Genomic DNA, 15770 nt, shown 5'->3' on the forward strand with positions numbered 1-15770 from the left:
CCCTTTGCCTCCCATTCCTTAGATATTTATAGACATGGATCAGATCCCCTCTGAGTCTTCTTTTCTCAAGGCTGAACAGACCCAGGTCTCTCAGCCTTTCCTCGTAAGAGAGGAGTTCCACACCCTTTATCATCTTTGTAGCCCCCCACTGGACTCTTTCCAGGAGATCCTGGTTTTTTGTACTGGGGAGCCCAGAACTGGACACAGTACTCCAGGTGAGGCCTCACCAGGGAAGAATAGAGGAGGAGGATCACCTCCTTCAACGTGCTGGCCACGCTCTTTTCAATGCACCCCAAGATCCCATTGTCCTTGGCCACCAGGGCACACTGCTGGCTCAAAGGATTCTCTCTTTTGTCTGAATGGTCTAAGTTAACACTGCAGAGACCAATCTTGGTGTAACAAATCTATCTACCAAATAGAAGTTCTGGAGCTCAATCTGAGCTCAGCATATGGAACTCTCTTCCAAAAGAATGGAAACGTCTGAATTAAAATGGAGACAATCAAACAGAAAGGCACGGAGATCCTGACAATCGATCACTGCCCAGTGATGCTGAAAGGTGCCCAAGATCCAGTGCATGATATGTAAATAGGCCTACATGGCTTTCCAAACTTAATTAAATTAGGTAAGCCAGATTTATATGATTTCAATGCATTGGTACAATACAGATCATCCACCAAAAATTTCATGTATTACAAGGGAACAACAACGAGCGTGCAGCAATGGCCAGACTCACTAGTAGCTTGATGAATTCTGCACCTCTTGAAACAGCATCAGCACATACCTTACTTAGCTCTGGGAAGAGCTCTTGAATCCCAATGTCCAACAGCACGTAAGTTAACTAAAAGAAAAAGAAAATAGCATCAGCCAGCCACAGAGTATAGGCCAAGGCAACACTGCCTCTTTTTGTCTTCAGTCTGGATGAGAGCTCTGCCCTCTGCCACAGCCATACATTCACTTCAGGAAATGTTCTGCCAAATGGCAAGTTTCCCAAGTGCTGTAAATTACCTGTTTGTTGAGCACTGGTTGCTGCATGCCATCAAACAGAAGCCTGATGCCTTCATATTTAGCCTCTTCCCCAATGCACTTGCCTATTAAATCTAGGTCAGATATCACCAACAAACACACAGGTCATTAGGAAGCACTGCAAAACAGCTATACGATGTAGTTGTAGTTAAATAAGTAACATCCTGAGAATTAGTTTTAGTTGACATGAAAATAATGCTATAATTCCATTTGAGAGCATTTTTCTTGATCCACAGTAATTAAAAAAAAAGCTTTTAATGAAAGAAAGAGTTCAAACGTTATCCCTCTAAAGTAATTAGCGATAAAACTACACCTTTGGTTCCTCCTTCTTCCTCCCTCACCTTTCAGTGCTGCACACCAAAGGATTCAGAAATACAATTCTGTTGTCCAACACTCTGTTTAATGCGCAACCAGTTGGAATTTTTTTAATGACTTTCTGAATAACCCAGAAAATGAGCCCCTCTTCTCTAGTTTATATCATTTATTAGAGCTCAGATTTATCTTCTGGCTTCGCAGTATCACTTCTTTACCTGGTCCTCGTCAGGATAAAACGCAAAGCGTACAAGCTAAATGTGAAGAAATGACAGTTCTAAGCACATTTGCAAAGTTGCCTGTTTCCACCACCTCTCTATGAATAACTATGCTGCAGCCTTACTCAGTAACAGTGAATGAAGTGATGAAACCCAACTCCCAGGTTTGTTTGTCTGCTTCTCACATCTAAGCATCCCAGCCAACCCTCAGTAATGCAGGGATTATTTTATTTGGAAAGTTAATATTACTGCTCTCGTGCTGTACTTCTCCTTGAACAATTAACTATAGCCATAAAGAGCCATTAACCTGGAATGTATCTCATCATTTCTTCGAAAGTCTGCTTTGCTCTCTTCTGTTTGTCCTGGACTGAGCGTGGTTCAGTATTCTCACAGAACACAGCATCTGCAGTGAAGACACATCAATGAAACTGTCTTTAGGCAGCAGGTTTTTTTTTTGTTTTTTTTTTAATCACCAGCATAACAGTTGGTTTGGATTTTCTGGTTTGGTTTCAAAGTTGAACTGCTTTTCTGTATGATCTTAACTGGAAAAGAATTCTAAGCCTTGATTGCATTAGCCTGATCAAATCCAGAATAACCCATTTGCTTAAGAGGATAAGACTCTTGCCAATTTGTTTCTTTTCAAATTTTAACAGCATTAGCTTCTAAGTTTGGCTCAATGCTACTTAGAATTTGTTATAATCTTCTCACTAAAAATTTCCCTTGCAATCACCGTGTAAAAATTACTGCTCATTGGAAGCATTTGCTGCTCAGTCTCGATAGCTGGGTTTTGTTTTGTCTTCTGCAAGATTTCTTCTTAGTTTGTTATCACAGAACTGTAGTGGTTGGAAGGGACCTCCAGAAGAGCTCATTGAGTCCAACCCCCTGCCAAAGCAGCTCCCTAGCCCAGGTTGCACAGGTAGGCATCCAGGTGGGTCCTGAACATCTCCAGAGAAGGAGACTCCACCACCTCTCTGTGCAGCTGTGCCACTGCTCCGTCACTGCACTGGGAAGAAGTTCCCACACACATTTGTGCAGAACTTCCTATGCTTCAGTTTGTGGCCATTTCCCCTCATCCTATCACCACACACTGCTGAGAAGAGTCCAGCCTCATCAATTTTACTCCTGCTTCTTAGATATTTATAGACGTGGATCAGATTCACTCTAGTCTTCTTTTCTCAAGGCTGAACAAACCCAGGTCTCTCAGCCTTTCCTCATAAGGGAGGTGTCCCACATCCTTTATCATCTTTGTGGCCCTCTGCTCTACTCTTTCCATAAGTTATAGGAAGAGTAGGCCTCAACTGCAGAGCTTTGGCCACGTTTCATCTGGTTGAGTCTATGGTCATGTTATACTTCCCTACAGTAGTGAGGCTTTGTGGTGGTTTTTTTGTTAGTTTCTTTTTAAATAATCTCCCTCTGCTTCCCTTCCAAATTAAAAAATAAAAATAAAAAATAAAAGACAACTAAAGCAGGACTAAAGCAGCACACAAGTGAAAACTACTTTATAGAAAGCATGAACCGTTCACAAACTGACATACTAATGTACCTTTATCCTCCTTTTCTTTGCACATATTTGCAAATGAATGTAAATCATGCTCGATACACAGCAGGGCTAACAACATCCTTCAGCAACAAACTTCTGGAATGGTTTTATAGGCCCACCTGACTTCTAAATTCCACTGGCTTTAGTCGAGCTTTACAGCGTAATTCTCGGTAACTCCAAAGAAGGGATTTCAAATATCACATTAAAGCAACACTCCCAACCAAATACGTAACCATTGCTGACCTCTCAGCAGTGTTATCAGAGAAACCAAACGGTGCTCCTCACACAGCTGTTCTAACTTATAATGCAAGTAGTAGTCTGTGTACAGTTCCAATGTATTTTTGAAGAGAATTCTTCCTCCCATCAAGAGATGATGCAGCCAGTCAGGAATGCGGAAGACCACTCTACCTGCAAAGTTGAAGTAACAGATACTTATATGGTTCTCTTAACAATGACAAAGGAGTCAAAAGCAGAAGTCATGACTTCTTTGCTGACTCAAAACAAGAAAAATGAATACAATCAAATATTTTAGTTTGAAAAGTCATTATTGCTCATATTACTCATCGAATACTCTTTAACTACTTGTATTTAGTTCTGTAGGCACATTTGAGAAAAGGGAAGACACTACACCCACGAGCTTATACTCTGAGAGGTAGAAAGATAAAGCAAAACTGAACAATAACAAAAGGTAAATTGTAATATTGTGGCATACCACATCTTTTCTTTTAAAAGGCTATGCTCCTAAATTGTATATCATTATGGTTGCATGCCCTAAATCACGTGTGACTACTACAGCAGAATTTCATTTCCTGCCGAAGGACCTGAACGTCATAACGAAAGGAAGTATAACCAAGAGAAGTCATTTCTTACCAACATACATTAAGTAGTCATAGACTCCTTCTACAGTCATCATTTCCATGAAGTAGTTCTGATTTTGTCGTCGTTCTGTATTCTCAGACCGGTTTGCGTTATTCTTGAATAAATCATTGAAAAGCTAAAAATAGAAAAGTTAACATGGAAAACACCGCCTTCCAAAATAAAAGGACCATCAGGCTTTTGGTGCCTGTTTGCTTTCCATTAGAAATAAGTTTGTTTTGCCGAGCTTTCAAAGAACAAATCAGTTTTCCATTATATCAAGCTTTTTAAAAAGCTGTTCACTTTCCAGAGAGAGAGAAAAATAAAAAGCATCTCACGTAGCCAAGATGCATGACAACCAGAACACCTGGATTCAAAGCACAGTGGTAGGACAACTGACATGGTAATTTACAGGGCCTTTTGCTCCCAGTACCTTCATGCATCTAGACTTCATTACAGGCCTCGACCCTTCAATGCACCCTGAGGGTGTGTCAGTGAGAGGCATGAAAGGAGCGAGTCCATCGGCCTTGACTCAAAAGTGGACTCTACAACATTCGTGAATTCCTAACACATCCCATTGTTCTGAAATACACAACAGGTTCTGGACAGAACAGCTGGAAAGAAAGAATCCTCCGAGTCCTGGGGGCCCACAGTACCTCACAAAAACCACTAAGAGCTTTTAAACTATTTCATTCCCAAAACTGCTGAAAAATTATAGAAAATACTACTATATTACAAAAAGAGAGCTCAGAAGGTCTGTGCCAAGCTTCTAACAGAACTACCTCACGGTTAGAATACAGCACAATTACAGTACTGCCTAGACTGAAAATCTACCCCAGTATTAGCTAAAAATTTGATGTTGAGACTGACAAGTCTGCAGTCAATAGATTTTTCTGCACCACTCGCATACTAACAATTACTTCTCAAGAATGGTCCTTGATTTGCTTCTTCTTGGTCTACTCTCTGTAGAGAAATTCTCTGTGTTGTAGGTAAAGCCATAAAACATCCAGGTCACAATGAACTCTGAATCCAGCACAGCTCCAAACAGTGCCTGTCCTCTTACAGCAAATGACATTGGGAAATCTGGCAAGATTCAGGCTTTGACTTGTACTTTGGCTGGCATCATCACCTCCATAAAGTTGACTCTAATTAAACAACATCAAGTTATTTCATAAATTACATGAAAGCGGAACTTTCTACTGAGCAGAGTACCTGGTATGTTGGTTAAAGAATCCTGTTTAAACTGAAGTTTATATGCCTTCTCAAAAATGAAACTATGACACTGGTAAAAACCTTAGTGGGATTATTACAACTTCAACAAGAGCTTTGTTTTTTTTTTTTTTGTTTTGTTTTTTTTTTTAAGATACACCTAAGCTGGCTGAGAGAACACGCAGTGCACCACCTCATGGCAACCCACTGTACAACGGAGACAATTTCAGAGGACTGTGCAGAAGCCAAATTAAATCATTAACAGCATTCCGGTAGGTAATCTGTAACCAAAATGCTATCTTTGGGCAGAGCTTTCTAGCTTCCAAAGGTTATTTTGACATTCACCTCAAACCAGAAGTGATATATTTCAAATACTGTATGTACCTCTGCTCACAGATAGTCTTTCCTGCACCTTAAGCGCAACGATTCCCTGCTGTTCACTGCCAAGCTCTGAAGTTCACACTCTGGTATGAAGCACTGAGAAATGAGCAGATTTATAAAGCACATAGTTCATACTAATCCAGTATAAGTGTGTACTCCACAGTCCTTAGCAATGCAGATCTGAAGGAGGCAGCCACCATCACGTTTTACTCTAAGATTTTGACTGAAAGTGAAAAACAACTGCATATCCAAACATGGGGGTTATCTTCATGACTCAGAAAAACGCGTGATTTTGCTTTTACATTTCTGCTCATTTTACTATCTGAGATGTGATGTAATGCTCACTACTGTAATTACATGCAAAAGACAAGCAAGACTAACTCCAACGTTATCCTTAGTCAAATGTTTAAGATTAAACACTAGTCGTGATTACAGCACTGAATCTTAAAAGGCTTTGAAGGGGGAAATTCCATTTAATGGTACTACCTAATAGTGGAGGCCAAGCTCCAGAAGCAAGCTAAACACAAAAAAAAACATATTATGTGAACAACCAAAATAATCTCTAGTTCAATAGGCTCCCTATTGTACCTGTATGGGAAAAGCCAGCACAGTAAGTACAAGCACCTACGTAAAGCAACTAACAGCCAGAACAGCTGCCAATGAGTGCACATACACCCATACATTCCAGTGTAGGTGCGAAGTTGATAAAAGCAATACCACAGTTCTGTACAACATCCACAGCCAGAGGCATAAAGTATACTTCTTCTTCATTTGCAGAGTGGAGATTTTGCACACAACGTATAGAATCTAAGTCACTTCAGTTAGCATATGGAAAAAGCAACTGTGTTTTCCTCCAAGTAACTGCGTGAATATACACTATAGTACTGTTGGTGTTTCAGAACCGTTCTATTGCCGTTGGCAGGTCACCACAAGCCAACAGCACAATGCCTTTGCAAGTGTGCTTTTCAAAGTCTGCATCAGCTGAGAAGTCCTGACACATTCTAGCAATGCTGACACAAAAGTATGTTCAGAAGACTGTTGAGCTGGTACAGGCACGCAGACTAGAAACGTAGCTGGGAAAGCTGACAACACTGCGTGGTACCCTTGGAAGGGGCAGTTTTTTTGCTTGGTTCTTCCACCAGGAAGGCTGGTAGCTTGACCAGACAAATCTGATGCAGGACAAAATCCAATTGCTACTGGTTGTACTTAGCTTAACTGCTCACATTCATTATATGTTAGGACAGGACAAGAGATGATGACCTTAAGTTGATGCAGGGGAGGTTCAGGTTGGATATTAGGGAAAACTTTTCTCAGGAGTGGTGAGGCTGCCCAGGGAGGTGGTGGAGTCACCATCCCTGGAGGTGCAGCACGGAGGGACGTGGTCAGTGGGTGCGGTAGGGATGGGCTGGTGGTTGGACTTGGTGACCTTAGAGGTGTTTTCCAACCACGATGATACATTCATTAACTGGGAATCACTGATACTTCAAACATACAAACACAAACATCAGGATTATTAAAAAAGCAGCAGCAAGCAGAAGACTCTCCATAAAAACAGACATTTGTGACTAAGCTGAAGCTTTCATCTGCCCTGACAGATCTTCACAGACTTCTTACTCAGCCTGCTCAAGGGGCAGCCTGGGTGTACTCTATTCCTGGGAACTGAGTTGGCAGCACACACACACATCCTGTACTCCTGGTGGATTCCGGCATGCTGACACTAGAATTAGCACATCTATGCCAGATAAGTCACGTGGGAGCACTGTGGAAAAATCTATCCTGGGCTTCACCAGAATGTGTGCTCTGAAGAATTTCTTGCCAAAAGACAAAGCGCTCTTCTCAGAGACGGGCACCTGGAAGTGTTGCAGCTTGTTCCACCTTCCATCGCACTTCCACTGCGGTATCTCTTCACTGCCTCCTTACAGGTAGGTCACACAATCCTGGTACAATTGTTTTGCACATACGGCTGTCACCAGCTTCTGTTGGGGCTGCACAGCACCCTAATCTTCAGAATGAAATCCAGTGAAACAACAGAACTGAGACTGCAGAACCAAACAAACAGCTGATGTTTTGGGAGGCCTTAGTTCACCTTTGCACTGAACAGCCCTTGGTGCCTGCATTTCCAGCTTCGTTTCATCTGACAGTAATTCAGTTAATGGGTTCCCAAACAAATTCAGTGGTCTGAACTACGGTGGCACAACAGATGAAAGCAGCGTGGCTTACAAAATGAATCCAAGAAGTGACAAGACGCAAATGGCCTGGAGTTGTGGATCTGGCACAAAGCTTTTCCCAAGCATGGGTTGACACAAAAGAGAAAACTGGCTCCCAGAGAAGGAACAAAGCACTGCAACAACTCAGCTGGAGTCTGAATTTCACAGCATACACGCGAAGACTCAGAAGAGGCCAGGACATAGCACAACCCAGCCCCAGCTCCTCAGATCTCTAATAATTACAGTGGTTGCGTAAGCACATGTGCTCTGGCAAAACGGTAGATAGCAATTTGGCGAGAAAGCAATCAGCATGTGAGTGCCATGTGCATACACGCTGCCAAAACTTGTAGCACGATTAGGGCACTCCTCAAAGCAAAGTATCTCGAGTGCCCATCATTAGATAATAGTCGTGGTACTGCAGCTGAGGAATTGACGTTCGAAGCTTTCCATGCTCTTACATCAAGTGGCTCCCAAAATAAAACAGAAAACTCCGAAATAGCTGTTATATGACTAATCGGTTCTACAGATAGCTCCAACAAGGTTGCTTAGAGGAAGACTCATTCCCACAGTAGACAGTGAGAAGGAACAGGGAGCTGGGGCTAGCTCCATTGTACCTATCACATAGAAGTTGTAGTTGCAAGTTCTCTAATGTCATAACACTATAAAAACTGCCATACTGAGGGAAATCAAAAGGCCCATCACTTGCAAGCACCACAGACATACCCCGTGCAGAAGCATCAGGGTTTAGATTTGCTGATCTTAGAGCAACTAACAATTAGGACACACATTGTACACTAGACATTAACGTACCGCATCCTAACATTTTAAAGGCAGATTACAACTATCAGCACTGTGACAAATTCAGTTTGTAGCGCTTCAACAAGCTGCTCTTGCCAAACACTCAAGTTCTTCACTTCAAAAAGGAAGCTGCCTTACAGTATTAAAATATTCCCCACTTTATACATATGCTTTCAGCTCTTCTTCTCCCAGAACATCTCAGGCTTCTTTATATTCTCATCTCCATACCCAGTAAGAACTTAAAAATAAAAACAAAAAAACAAAACAAGGAGAAAACAAAAATCCAAACAAAACTAATTCACAGTATGACATGCAGATCATAAAGTGAAAGATCTCTCTCTTGGGAAAAAGCAACACAAAAAATATACGCTGTTTCTTTATGATTTTTTCTGCTCCTTTATGTTTTCTGAGCACAACCACTTTTCCACACTACTGCAAAGTGGAGAAGTAAGATGACTCAAATGTACCTTCTTGTTGTTTTCAGAAGTGGGACTCATAATCGTAAGCTCAGGCCTGCTTGGTTTAGGCTTGGGAGATTCACAGGAGTTAATAAAATTCATGATGAATGGCTCCAAATGCTGACCTTTCTGAAACAAGATATGAGTGGCCTGTCACTTGCATAATTATAGAAGAGGAGGAAAAAACAAATACAAACAAGTAAAAATCCACCATAAAAAGTGCTTCCAAATAAGTTTTGATTAGCCTATACATTAGTGAGCAGCTAAAATTAGTAACTGAAATTCAAAGGCTGGCAGTCTGGAAGACTTACCTCTTTCATCAGCTTTCCTGGAACAGATTTTATAATCTTACCTATAATTAGGAAGAATAAAAAACAAAGTCACTGCTTGATCTTAAACATCCCACAGCAAAACTCTTCACCTCTCTTTCCATTTTTTCCATTCCTTGCCCATCCCGACCACAAGCTCTCTATAGTATCTCAATACATCCAACTTAAAAATATTTATTAAGACTTCCTAATTTAAGGGCAACACCTGGTAAATAATTAGTAAGGTGAAATAATGAGACATTTTTCTCTGCCAGACAGCATCTCGCATTTCATTTTAAAAACACTGTTGTTTTAAAAGTCGCTACAAGACGATATGAAAAAAACTTCCACATATACAGCTTATAACTCAGTGCTATTCCAGATAAAATACTTAAACACAAAAATACAAAGATGATAATCTGACTGCTTTAAAAAGAAATTACAGTTTCTAGTGCCTAAGCTCTTAATCCTTCAAAATCATTTATCACAAAAGAGTCATAAAAAGTGAAATTCTCTTCTTGCCCTGAAAGGATCAGCTTATCTGGAGAGATTCTGGAAGGCTGCAGCCTTGAATATACCAGTGATCAATGGTTTGCAAATTGGATAGGCCACAGCTGTGATCTTATAAAAAGAGCTCTCTCTCCTGATAAGGCTATAAGGATACAGTGTGATAACTTTAAATGCCAAAAAATAAGTTTTATTTTATGAAAAATACGGCTCTGAATGTACTGCTTATCTACATGATGTTAATTCTGGAACTTACATTGGAAAGTATGTGCAAGGATCAAGTGCTAATAATATTAACTGTCACTAAAAGCCCTACTGAAATGCCACGCCGTTAAAACGACGTTTCTGGGAGGGACTCTTTCTCTCATGTGTGAGATGCCTTAAGGTGAATGCCCAAAGCTTGTCTGAATGACACAATTTCATTTAGAGGGAAGAGGTTTTGTTGTTGTTTTTTGTTATTTTTTTCCTTTGTCTGAAACAAAGTAAAACCCTTCAACACCATCAAAACTCATTCAACGTCTTGGCAACTTGCTAAGAGCACAGCCACCCCAGCTGTTCATTAAAGGAGAAGCAGAAATGCAATGGCACAGGTCAGGTACAGCTCTCCTGGTACATATGCTGATGCCACAACTACAAGTGTTAAAATTGTGTGAAGACAGAGTAGCTACAAAGCAGAACCTAGCAGCTATGGCACACTGTCACCAGGAAGGCACATTTATGGCCAAGCTGTGAAGTCACACTGCAAACTACTATTTACACATATTATCAAGTTTTTCACTCGATGTCAAGAATTTCTCTACCTCAATTTCCATTTGGCCTGCCTACATCACACACTCCCTTGGCCTCAAATATTTTTCAGCACCTCAGATTGAAAGAGGATGCTCGTCAGTACTAAAAACATTTTGCTTGCATGTTACCAAAAAACATACTGCTCTTTTCTGACTAAAAAAATTTTAACCCACTACCACTCAAAGGTAAATGATATTAAAAAACAGCTTCTACCATCACATCTGTAATCAATGTCTGGCTTGTCACAATGCCATAAATCTTACTGTACTATTAAATGTACCAGCACACCTTACTATCTGAGTGATAAGAGATGTGAAGGAGCATAGGTGTTCTTTCCCATATCCATATCCTTACACAAGCCTATCTATTCATTTCTACTATCATCTAATCACAGTACATACAGCATTAGTAATTGCCAGCACAAACAGCGGAATATTACGTACCAAGGTTCACATCAGGCAACATTTTATCTAGAAACTGAGTCTCTCCTCCATTAGGGGACAGGAAGTCAGCTAAAAGTTGGCTGTTACTTAGTTCTGGATGTTGCAAAAGTTTCTTTGAAATGGAAGGAAAGGAAAGAAAGAAGTACTTACACATTAATCTTTAAAAAAAATCAGTTCCCCTATAGCTATACATGTGCAAATACACACACCCAAACAACATTATATTACCCTTGATACTGTCAGTTCCAAAATATTTTTTAGTCACATTAATTAGAAACAAAGAAAAAAATAGCAACTATTCATTTATTAGTCTTCAACTATTAGTTTCAGGATGGTCTCTCCACAAGTTTGATACCTGCAGGTACTCCTGAAACTCCTCCCTTTTGGATTTTAAGAACTCGTAGTTCTTGGGGCCAATGATTCTCTTTGAGGGAAGCTGAGCATCAGGGAAAGTACCTAGTGAAGACAGCGAGCGGATTAAATTACTCCTATGACAGAACAAACACTGTTTTCCATATTTTAAGTTCTAGCTTGGTGCTGAATATCAATCACAGTGGTAGGAAAGTGGGTTTTTCCAGGTGATAAAGAACATACCATGAAATTCTGTTAGCTTTGACTCAAGCACGTAAAATTCAAGATACCTCCTGTAGACCGACCAGTGCTCAGGTTCATGCCCAACTGGAAAAAAAATACAGTAGTAAAGATAAGCCAGGTTTTATGCCACTTGGAACATGAACTATGCAACAGCAAGTACATGTTAGCTTATTACAGGAAAGACTTCAATGATCCTAGTCTCCCTACTGCAGTAATTAAAAGAAAACCCAGCAAGGTATTAAATTAAAATGCAGTCTAAATAGAGAGAGAATGTTATAACAAGGAAACCATCATCTTATTTAGTGGATGCACAGATTCTGATCAATGAAGCAATGCAAAACTTGAAAATCTATTAAGGCTGACTACATTGGATCTATTTTCCAACTTTTAACGAAGTGATTTACATAAACACTACAGTCCTTCATGCCATCAGCTTGAATCCTGATCATTCTCTCTCCTGAAGATATTGCTGAAGAACTCTTTAGCACCTCCTGCTCATTGTGGAAGTATCACTTTCACTAACTCAAATCCATGTGGTCCTAGTGCGATGCTATTCTTTCACTCAATACAGATGTGTTGTTGTCTGTATAGCGAGCTACGTGCAAGCCAGAACAGCTCCTAATCACAAACTATTTTAGTTTGTTAGAAACTACATTCTAATATCATTTATAAAGCTATTCATTATTCCAGAGTCCAAAGAGGGTCAAGGAAATAACCACGGGAACAACTCTTCCCCCCACTCTCTCTCTGTTTTGGAAAAGGGAATTGTGAAACTTTTGCATCAAGTCTAAATGGAACTGATTCATGCTGAAGAGTCAGATCTCACCTTGCAAATACAAAATGCAATTATTACGCTCTCAAAAACACAATTTCTCATAATTTTTCGAGTCAGTATTTCAGAATCAGAAAACACATGCATGAGTAGCACACTGCAAACGCACATCAGAACACAGCACACAGAGCATTTTGAGGTAACCTTTCAATGACATTTTAATTACATACAACACTCCATACCTGCCCTTCTATCATTTCTCTCCACATCAATGCAGAACACTGGAATTCTCTCCTTTCTGTCTTTTCTTTCCAAGGAGGGATCATCAAAAAAATCTACGTATGGGATGCTAATTTTCCAAGCAGAAAGGTTGCGGGGTGTGTTTGGGGTACTGACAGCCTCCTCAGGAGAATCATCTTCCATCACCATAACGCCTTCTTCAATCTGTAAAGATTCAGACATTCCAGTGAGCTCAGTTCTAATTGGTTCAGTCTACCACTGCAAAGCATACACGACAATGAAGTGACCGGGTCTAAATCTGCTCTGGATCACCAGGAAATAAAAGAACAAAAAACCCTCATGTCATTAATGGAGTTTTCCATAGACTTTTTATTTTGAGATTCACTGTAGATTAATTTTAAGTTAGCATATTTTAATGAGAACTGAAAGCTTTGACAGCATCATTAAGTTTCATCATTAAGTTTGAGATTTCAAAGAAAACAGAGATAAGAGAAGCACAGTGGAAAGAAGAGCTGGAAGAATGCCTTAGACACAGACCATCCAAGTGCTACAGAAGCCTGCTTGCATCCAGCACAGATGCAGTGCATTTCCTGGCATACTGGGAACCAAACTGAAGATTAGAGCTTCTTAGGTCAGGCCATAAAGTTATCCAAACACAGTTGGACACAGAAGCCAAGAGTGTACCAAACTAGCACGTTTCTCACCCCCAAATCACTGTGCATTGGAGTATGCTGTAGAGGGATTAATCTGATTTGGTCTGCAAGGTGCAACATAGCCCAAACTGGGCGTTAATTATTTTCACAACCCAGAACTAGTTCTACACAAAGCCACCGTCAGCGTCATTGCATTTCCCATTATTCGTTTCAACATCACAGTCCCAAAAAACAGATGAACCAGGGAGCAACAGAGATCTAACCCCTCCTGGCTGTGTGTAGGGCAGCTCCAATGCTGAAACATCATGGGCTCAGGCTTCACACCCCAAAACGTAAAGCTGTTTTCTCCATATGCGAACAGAACTTGTCGCTAGTGTCATGCTAATGCTGAAGAAATCCTCCCAAAATGGAACAGTGAGTGACCCCAACACCACGCTGACGTGTTCCTGACACTGCTCTTGATAAACTGCCCACAAGCAATGTATCAACGTTTTAACACGCAACACGCAGAGTTTTCATATCTTATTACCACAATTTATCCAGGACCATAAGCATACAGATTATCTTCAGTATCTCATTAGAAAAATCCAAGCTTCAACAAGTACCCTTGGAAAGCTATTTATCCAAAGGTAAGCGGATTCTCACCACATGGAGCAAAGAATAATTAAAAAAGTGACCTGAAGGAAAGAAAATGAGTTTTGCAAACAAGGACACAGCACCCACGAGAAGGCAGCGCAGGGCTGGGCTGGGCATGGCAGCACTGCCATTGTTAAAGTTAAAATAGGAGATTTTAATGTAGGAATTCACAACATCTGAAAGTAAACTGAACTGAGAAGTGTGTATCCTACTTTCAAGCCCGGCTCCTCCTAGCTTCACAATTTACAGCTGAATTCCTCTCAAAGGCCAAGTCTAGGTGGCTGAAAAAGTTCTGCCTTTACTGTGATACATGGGATGTATTGGGATCTATGCTCAGGTTTCATTCCCCTCATGTGAACTGGCGCATTTTGGCTGTGTCTGCCAGATGAGGGGAGCCGTCCACGTGGCCATGACTCAATTGCACCTGAAGCATAAGTTGTGGTGGTTTCACATGGATATAGGTAGCTACACTCCACCATGCTGCTTTCTCATTCCCGTTCAAATGGCCGGAGGGGTGGGGGGGAATGCGATAAGAAAACCTCGTGGGTTGAGATGAGGACAGAGCGCACTCAGCAAAAGCAAGATTAATCTAATCTATTGTCTATTACTAACAGACTCACACATTGAGAAACTAAAACCACCTTCCCCCCCACCCACTTTCTGCTGTGGGACCAGGCCCCTCCCATGGGATGTCAGTGCTTTCCAGCTGATCCCACGCAGCCTTCTGAGTGCTGCAGCTCTCCCAGCACTGCCCCTCAGCCACAGGGCCCACAGGCTGCTGTTGCTCTGTGCCTGGAGCTCCTCCTGCCCTCACTACAGTGCCTGCAGGGCCGTTCTCTTACATACCCCACTCCCCTCTCCCAGCTGCTACTGCACAGATTTCCCCTTCCTTCCACCTTCCCAGAGCACACACAGCTCAGCTGTGGCAGTCCCCTTCAGGGCAGCAGAGCTCTGCTCTGCCACAGGGCAGCACTGCAGGGCTCCCCCGCAGCCCCTGCTACCACAACCTTCCCAGGTTTGTCAATACACAAGCAATCTTTGCCAATCCACAGAGACCACAGCCAGCTAAGATGGGTCACAGTTTGAGAGCCAAATCACAGGCTGTGCTCTTTCACAAAACAAACAAAAATAAACCGAGCCTGAAATGAGCGGATTACAAACACAAGCGCAGGATTAACTTACACCAAAAAGCAGAATAAGCAGAGAGATGCTCTGAGCAGCAGCAACTTGTTTTGGTAAGGACTTGGTCAGATCTACGATTCTGTAGTTAACTTTTGCCTACATTTTGATTTCTTTCCTCCTCTAATTTACTGATGCTTGTACCCCTCACCTCCTGTTTAGTTTCATACACTGGATTATTCCTGTGGCTGCTGTTAGCATAAGGGCAGCAGACAGGAATCACTGTCTTCACTCTATCGCAAGTTTGTGAGATTGCTAACTTCACCACATTACTCACCTGACTTCTATCCCGATTTTGGTGCTGACATTATGCAATTTTCTATGTGTTTCAACGATGGCAACTTACAGTAATTACATTAACTATAAGCAAGGAACCATGAATTTCTGGGGTTTTTAATCCTTTCTAATCATACTACCAACCTATAGTTATTATCGTTACCTCAGTCTCTTTCCATCTGTTTTATCCAACAGAGCCACAAATCCAAGTTTACCAGTGTTCTTGCTATCCTAGGAACAATATCCGTGCTATAATATGCACAACATCTTTTGCTGTACTCTAGTTTAGCTCACAAAGTTTAAGGCTGCCTTCACATAAGTTGGCATTATCAAATAAGCAGCTTGCAAAACCACAGAGCCTGAGAAATGTG

General features: G+C 41.2%; 1 protein-coding gene across 3 annotated transcripts in view; it reads right to left on the reverse strand.

Moving 5' to 3' along the window:
- The window catches only part of SNX14 (sorting nexin 14), a 45829-nt gene that overhangs the window by 1251 nt on the left and 28808 nt on the right, over window positions 1-15770 (reverse strand). For 2 of the 3 annotated variants that reach the window (XM_065730970.1, XM_065730971.1), the window contains 11 exons: window positions 12658-12859; window positions 11644-11727; window positions 11405-11505; window positions 11050-11161; window positions 9314-9354; window positions 9012-9131; window positions 3965-4088; window positions 3338-3502; window positions 1862-1957; window positions 1007-1098; window positions 783-839 (listed from right to left, as the gene is read on the reverse strand). In XM_065730970.1, the coding sequence (XP_065587042.1) occupies window positions 783-839; window positions 1007-1098; window positions 1862-1957; window positions 3338-3502; window positions 3965-4088; window positions 9012-9131; window positions 9314-9354; window positions 11050-11161; window positions 11405-11505; window positions 11644-11727; window positions 12658-12859 (1194 nt within the window). Of the gene's footprint in view, window positions 1-782; window positions 840-1006; window positions 1099-1861; window positions 1958-3337; window positions 3503-3964; window positions 4089-9011; window positions 9132-9313; window positions 9355-11049; window positions 11162-11404; window positions 11506-11643; window positions 11728-12657; window positions 12860-15770 lie in introns of those variants that run through there. The other variant, XM_065730972.1, reaches the window with a different exon arrangement.

This window comes from Cyrtonyx montezumae, unplaced genomic scaffold (genome assembly GCF_038088225.1).
Source record: "Cyrtonyx montezumae isolate F1298 unplaced genomic scaffold, pur_monq_1.0 scaffold_13, whole genome shotgun sequence".
NCBI classification, from domain to species: Eukaryota; Metazoa; Chordata; class Aves; order Galliformes; family Odontophoridae; genus Cyrtonyx; species Cyrtonyx montezumae.